We start from the raw sequence: 7,034 nt of genomic DNA, 5'->3' as shown, positions 1-7,034 counted from the left end.
ATCTGAAAACAAATCGGCATAGTGCAGTTTGTGCAATGTCAAGAATTTCTTATAAAAGTATGCAAACAGTTAGTAAACAGGTTTATTGAATAAAAGAGGCTGACAATAATGCCTATTACCCAGTGTAATAGATGATGATAATAATAGTTTGATCACATATCTTCGTAGGGATGATTAGTGCCACTGTGCTAAGGGCTAATTGAATGTACTCTAATATCAGGAGCTTTATAATGAAGACTTGGGACAAGACACAAGTCTTTTTACAGTCAAGGCGCTAATGATTGTGGTGGCATGTATAGTATATAATGTATGTACATGTACGTATGCTCGTTAAGTGCGCGTGTTGGGGGGAGAAATAGTTACCAATTATCTGACTGACAAAGAACGGATATGACATATACTAATCGATATGTAATTGCTACGAACGTCGCAGAAATTTGTTGCATTGACTCATTCATCTAAGACACCCTTCACGTACGTTTTCCGAAGTTCGTGAATCTCTGTCCTTGGAAAGCGCGATTTTTATATTCAGTTGCTGCCTGCAAAACGGCTTGACTCATCTCAATAACGTCTTCGTTTTGTCTCCTTGCTTTTTTCCCCCTTTCCTCTCGCTCACTCGGGACAGCAGTGAGATCCGTACACTCCGTGGACGATCTTCAGAAAGGACAGGAAGATTTGATCCATGACGTCAGCGCTGAAGTCACGCACTCAGAGGGTGAACCTGAGTAGAACGGCTCTGCAGGCGGGCATTACAATATCTTCTGCCGAACGACGGCACGCCGGCAACCGACCAATCACAGGCTTGCCTCCTCACGCACGTCGGAAGGACGGATTCTGGGTGATATGCATATAAGCGTCGCGCCTCCGTTGTCGTGGCACAGATATTCCATCTGCCAGCGAGAGTAGAGAAGCGCCTCGGCGAGTTCTCCAGACGAAGCAGTCAATCTGCATCCCAACACCACGGTGACAATACGAGAGGAGCTTCTTTAGACCTCAGACGGTTCGGTCAAGCATCTGATTAAACCGTCCTAATTGGGATCAAACAGGTGCTGACTTGTTCAACTCCCCATCAACTCCACTAACCGGCTTTGCAGTATGCATCAAGATCGTAAAATGACTCGCTCTTCTTCCGTAGCAGACGTTGACATCAAACCACCATCGCCAACGTCGTCTGCCGAGACGCGGCGGAGCAAACATCAGAAGCTTGGACCACATCCCAAAAAGAAGATGCTGCGCTCACACAGCGAATCAGCGATAGATGTGAACCTACTTCGCGGCGTCATGAAGCATAGCTCAACGGTGCCGGCAGAGGGGGATAAGCCGAAGGGCATCGTCTGCAGCAACGAGGATTTCAAGCAAATCATCACCGAGTCCAAGCGGCATCGATTCGGCCGCAAGAGAAATAACACCATGGTTATTCAGCTGGAATCGACCCCCGAGGTACCTCAGGAAGGGGAGATAGTCCTCGACAACCGACTGGCTGAGAAGAAGGAGTGGAGTGCCAAGCAGCAGGCGAATGTATTGCCTGAGATCCGGGAGAGCAGAGACCGAGCTACTAAGCTTCCATTGCGGCAGTGCGCGGGTTCCGACCCCAACAGCCCGGCACACTTGAGTGAGTCTAGGAGGGACAATGTTAAATTTTCACCACTCATGCTGCACAAGAACAATGTCAATAATGCTTCCATCCGTTCCATTCATCTTTCACCGAAGGCCCTTGCCAACCGACTGACGAAGTGCGACATGAACCGCGATGAATTGGAACCCATGCTTCCCAAAGACAAGAACGGCAATCATATCATTACGAAGGAGAAGCTGATCGATGAGCTCGTGGACGAGCAGCACAACGAGTCCGACAGTGAAAACATCCCCACGAACATTGATAACGAGAATGCGGAAAACATCTCATCAGAGGCCATGTTCGACGCTCAGTTGCTGGGAGAGGCCATCGAGCGGCACTTAGCAATGCAGCGCCAGACGAGTCCCGGCCGAAAAAGTCCGCGTTGTGGCGAAGGGAGGAAGCGGTCGGGGTCCCTCAAAGCCATTCTTGGACAGAACAATGCTCAAATCTCATCGCGACTTGGCAGTTTCATCTCCCGGTTTCCTTTCAGGCGTGACGGGTCGGTCAGCCCCACGGAAAGTGACAGCGGGGTGACGGTGTGAAAGGACATTAGCCGCACCTTGATCGTAATTCATCAACTGCACCATTCCTCAGTACGAACTTAACCAATGGACACCAACATCAAAGTACTGGACAGTAAACTCTGATTGATGTGTTTGCCGTGCAACAATTTGGACTTGCTTGCTACTCTGTATATCAATGTTTCTACGACACTCACTTGACCCGTTTCCGCCCATTGTATTTCTATTTTTTGATTCCATTAATGTGTATCGATTGTTCGAATTAATCGTCCATTTCACGAAATGATTTCTTTTTGCAAGCTTCAAAAATATTTATATTCCTAAAAAAACTTTAGCTTCCATTCTTGACAAAACAACATTCAGTCAATGAATTCCTCTGCTATTTCTGTTCTTTTTGTCGGTTGCTGTGCATCATCGATATTTCTTTCTTTTTTTTCTGAGGAATGTTATGCTACTCTGAACTAAAAGACGATATATATTTGGATACTTTGATCTGCATAGAAAGAGATAAAATACCTTGCTGGACAGGACATATACCTAATTGCATAATCAGTATTTTTTCTTTATTTTTTAAAGTAATTTGAAACTTCAAAAGCAAAATTTATATGAAAATGCATGTTAAGATGTTTGTTCATCTTCATACAAACTTTTTTTTTCTTCATAAATTGCTGTGCGCTGTTGATATTGACTATCACTGATATGCCTACGAGTTTCTACTTGGGACATGTCAAAACACGTGAGCTGGGAAGAAATTTCCCAAACATACGGATGTATGAATATATGTTTATTAAAAACACTGTCCGTGACAGACATAAATGAAAAACATGTGGATATCTGAACCTTTATTGTGCCTTAAGTGAGTGGGTATGAGAGTTTAAATTGCTGAATTTGTTGTGTAATTTTTGTTTAACACTTTTGTTTAATGCTTGTTTGTTTGTTTGTGTTTGTTTGTGCTTGTTTGTTTGTTTGTGCACTGCTGCACTGTTGAGTGAATCTGGTAACGATGGCAACTACGATATCTCGATTCATACCATGTCTTATCCGAGTGGGGAAAAAAAGAAAGACGTACAAGCGTGTATGCCTGCGTGTGCGTGTGTGTGTGTGTGTGTGTGTGTGTGTGTGTGTGTGTGTGTGTGTGTGTGTGTGTGTGTGTGTGTGTGTGTGTTCACCTTATAATTCTACAACTCATATCACTGACGCAGTATGCCAAGGAAGGACAAACAGCACCAGACTCACAAATATATAACAGAAAACATGCAAGAATGTTGTTGAGAGAATCTGGGAGCGTGCAAGAAACAACGTACTTGTGAGTGAGTGTCTGTCTGTCTGTCTGTCTGTCTGTCTGTCTGTCTGTCTGTCTCTGTGAATGTGTTCGTGTATGTGTGTGTGTGTGTGTGTGTGTGTGTGCGTATATGTGTGTCTTTGCCTGTGAGTGACTGAAAACACACATACATATATGTCTCTTTTATCAGCAACACGAACTCTGTGTACACGGTGTATGTTCAATTGCTGTCAAACTCAGAAGTTGAGGAAATAACAGAGGTAGATTTAGAAAGAGACGAAACATACATGGAGATGGGTTAAAGGAAGCCAGTTAGTAGATAGCTTTAATGCAATCATAATAAGCAACTAATACGATCGACCACTAAAGTGTGTTTATAGTCAAAGATATACACACTAATTCTTCGCAAGGCCGATGTTCCTTGTAATCATAAGCCCTGTTCTTTTCATTCTTCTCCTAATCTGTCTCAATCTCTGACATCTCTGTTAATCTTTTTTTTCCACTCATATTTTTCCTTGCTTCTTATCCTCTTATTCTCAGTTACGAATTTTTTGAAAACATCCTGTGCTTGGAGGTAATTGCAACGAAGTTTCGAGTCACGTTATACTCGTCATCAAAAAAAAAAAAATTCATTGAACACGAGTGTTCAATTGCTGAAAGATTATCTCCGAGAAGCATACAAGTATTCATGCACACACACGCACGCACGCACACACACACACACACACACACACACATAGAAAGATAGATAGAGAGAAAAAGAGAGATAGGGAGAGATATACATTAGAAAGAAACAGAAGACCAGACAGATATAGCTATAGGTCATAACACCGTGTCAGATAATGCGGTCATGTCAAGCTATATTTATTTTGTTGACATTAACTCCGGGCGAAATAATTTTCGTAAGATGAGAGTGATGTTGTTTGCGCGTCAGCGTGTGTGTTTATGTCACAGAATGTGTGCGTGTGTGTGTGTGTGTGTGTGTGTGTGTTCGTGTGTGTGTGTGTGCGTGTGTGTGTGTGTGTGTGTGTGTGTGTGTGTGTGTGTATGTATGTGTGTGTACGTGTGCTTGTGTGCGTGTATTCTTGCCTATTATGTTGATGCTTGCTGCGAACCACACGCTTTTAGTGGATGCGTTTGTCTGTTGTGCAATATACATATTACACTGTCAAATTATCATACAGCCGTCATATTTTATGCATTAGGACTTACGAGTAAAGCACTTCTGAGTCATGCGTATGACAAGGACAGGAACAAGGATAAAAAGGACAGAAAAAATGCTACACTCCTGTAGCCAGGACTGTTCGAGAAGACTTGTTTATTTCATAACTATCATCCTCGTATTTTGAAGGAGATATATTAACAATGTCTAATGTGCAGTAACAAACAACCACCTAAAAATACGCTGTATTAAAGATTGCCATCAACGGATCATGTTCGAAGTCATCAATCAGCGGAGCAGCTCTGGCGCTGTCGGAGAAGTTCAATTTTCTGTGCCTTAATGTTTTCCATTAAGGGTAGATTGTGGAAGAGAGATGGAGTTAACGTGATTGATTGATGGAAAGAGAATATAGAGAATCAAGAAAGGAAGAAGGAGGAGGAGGAGGAGGAGGAGAAGAGGGAGAATGAGAAGGTGGGAGAGAGAGAGAGAGAGAGAGAGAGAGAGAGAGTAAGTCTACGAAATGTATCCTAGAGTAGGTTTGATTTAACGGGATGACATAGTTTTGGTTAAAATGGGGATTCAAAGTTTATTTGGTGAAAATTGGTGTTAAAATGGCCAGGATATCCACACAAAAAAGTAAAACAAAGAGGTCCTTATAAGAAGGGGGTCCCACCTATTATTACAATATCTTTGTTTTTGGATGTCTCAGCCATTTCAAAACCAATTTTTATCAAATAAACATAGAATTCTTCTTAGATATTAAGTGCTCTTTCATATTTCATGAGAGTTGTCTCATTATATAAAAAAGAGCTGGAAACCTGAAGCCCCATCTCAAACAAAACTATACCATTCCTTTGATGTGAAAACTAAAATCATGATGCTTGTTTCCAGCCATGTACAATATTGCTTCTATGTTCATGCCCTGCTAAAACTTGCATAGATTGTTTTAATACACTTCAAGGCTATGTAGTCGTACTGCAGTGACAATGATGAAGAGGGTAATGGTTCTTACTTTTTTTCTTGAATGTATTTTATTTGCTCTAGGAACCTCTGTCCCGACTTCACAAAAAGAGGTTAAAAGTAATTGGCATCATGGTATGAATAATGTAAACAAATTGATTTGCTGCAAGGTGGAAGAATGATGCATTGGAACTGGGATTGGTTGGCGAAAGAGGATGGATACCGTGTTTTGCATACTGACTCTAACATTTGAAAGCAACACACAATACGATGGTTCTATACCATTTCACCGCACTATAGTTGTGGTCAGAATTTACCAAGGCATATACTTGCTAAGGCTCATAAGCTGCGTAGGAGGTTGATCACCTGTGGGAGTGTAATGGTAAGTCATGTTACGTCGTGTCTACTTTGTTCCATCCCACCCCATCCCCCTACAAACACATTTGTTGACTCCTGTAACGACAGATAATCGTGAAGATTGGGCGTTAGATGCTTTCTTCAATCAATCAACTGTTCTACCTCCTTTGAGCCGTCTGACAAAGAGCCTTAATGGAGAGCGCTGTGTAAACTGCCAGTGTGTAGGCGTACCCCAGCCCTGGCGCAACCCACGTGGCTGGACTTCAGAGAGAAACGGTCTGAATACAGCCATGTTGACCTGGGAATATCTCTTATCTTTGCAGAGGAATATTCTCGGGGGATCTCGAGAGCTCTTCCAAATACATAAATCAAGTAACATTCATATCTAACCCACGCGGTAAAAAGAAAGTTACAAAAATAAGACGAGGGGGGGGGGGGGGCAAACAGAAAGCCCCGAAACAAAACCAAAACACCACAGTAGATTTGAGGGTTGTGGTATCTTCGAGGAATGAAAGTAATCCATAAACACTATCAAAAGATTATTTTGAATGGATCATGTGACTCGATTCCTCTTGGGGATTTGTTAAAATGAATCTTTATTAACATGAACCGCATCTTACTAGTGGGTAAAACGCAACACATTTTTTTTTTTTGTATTTGGAGTTTAGATAGGTAAATTATGGGATTCACATGTTTTCACAAGTGATATCAGTAGTAACCACACGTGTAAATTCAGATGAGTTGGTGGTGCCGCTTCCTCACACGTTTCCCATCCACCTACACAATTTCCAACTATATTTGAAGTCCTATTTTTTAATAAAAAAAGCAAAGAAAAGAGATTCATATCCTTCACATCATATTACTGTATAGATGTTTTAACATATTAACGATGTCTTTAAGGTAGAAAGCCCTGCAGTTGATGAATCATGGATTAAAACCATTGATTTTCATGATCTTTTCGGGAAAAACCAGTGTGGCAGCTATAAAATGACGACATTATCACCTTAGCTAGGTGGGTGCTTTCAAAAGAGCTATATTACCATTCCGTGATGACATGTAAAATGTAAGAATTTATACATTTGATCTTTTTTTTTTGTCAGATTTCTATGACATTTTCACTGTGCGGTTTTGTTT

At 41.7% G+C, this 7,034-nt stretch overlaps 1 protein-coding gene across 1 annotated transcript; it reads left to right on the top strand.

The window, feature by feature from the left end:
- Positions 1–934: 934 nt before the first annotated feature.
- LOC139741871 (uncharacterized) lies at positions 935–2,321 on the top strand. Its single transcript, XM_071652446.1, has one exon. The coding sequence runs from the start codon at positions 1,096–1,098 to the stop codon at positions 2,158–2,160; it is 1,065 nt and encodes a 354-aa protein (XP_071508547.1). The 5' UTR covers positions 935–1,095; the 3' UTR covers positions 2,161–2,321.
- Positions 2,322–7,034: the final 4,713 nt, after the last annotated feature.

This window comes from Diadema antillarum, unplaced genomic scaffold (genome assembly GCF_040938485.1).
Source record: "Diadema antillarum isolate AM-2024a unplaced genomic scaffold, OU_Dant_1.0 seq00000958_RagTag, whole genome shotgun sequence".
In the NCBI taxonomy this organism is placed as follows: domain Eukaryota; kingdom Metazoa; phylum Echinodermata; class Echinoidea; order Diadematoida; family Diadematidae; genus Diadema; species Diadema antillarum.
Note: the sequence above shows the minus strand (reverse complement) of the source record. Positions and strands in the feature narration are given on the sequence as shown.

Bases quoted from the DNA above. Each gene is read 5' to 3' on its own strand.
- LOC139741871 (XM_071652446.1), top strand. From the start codon at position 1,096: ATGCATCAAGATCGTAAAATGACTCGCTCTTCTTCCGTAGCAGACGTT.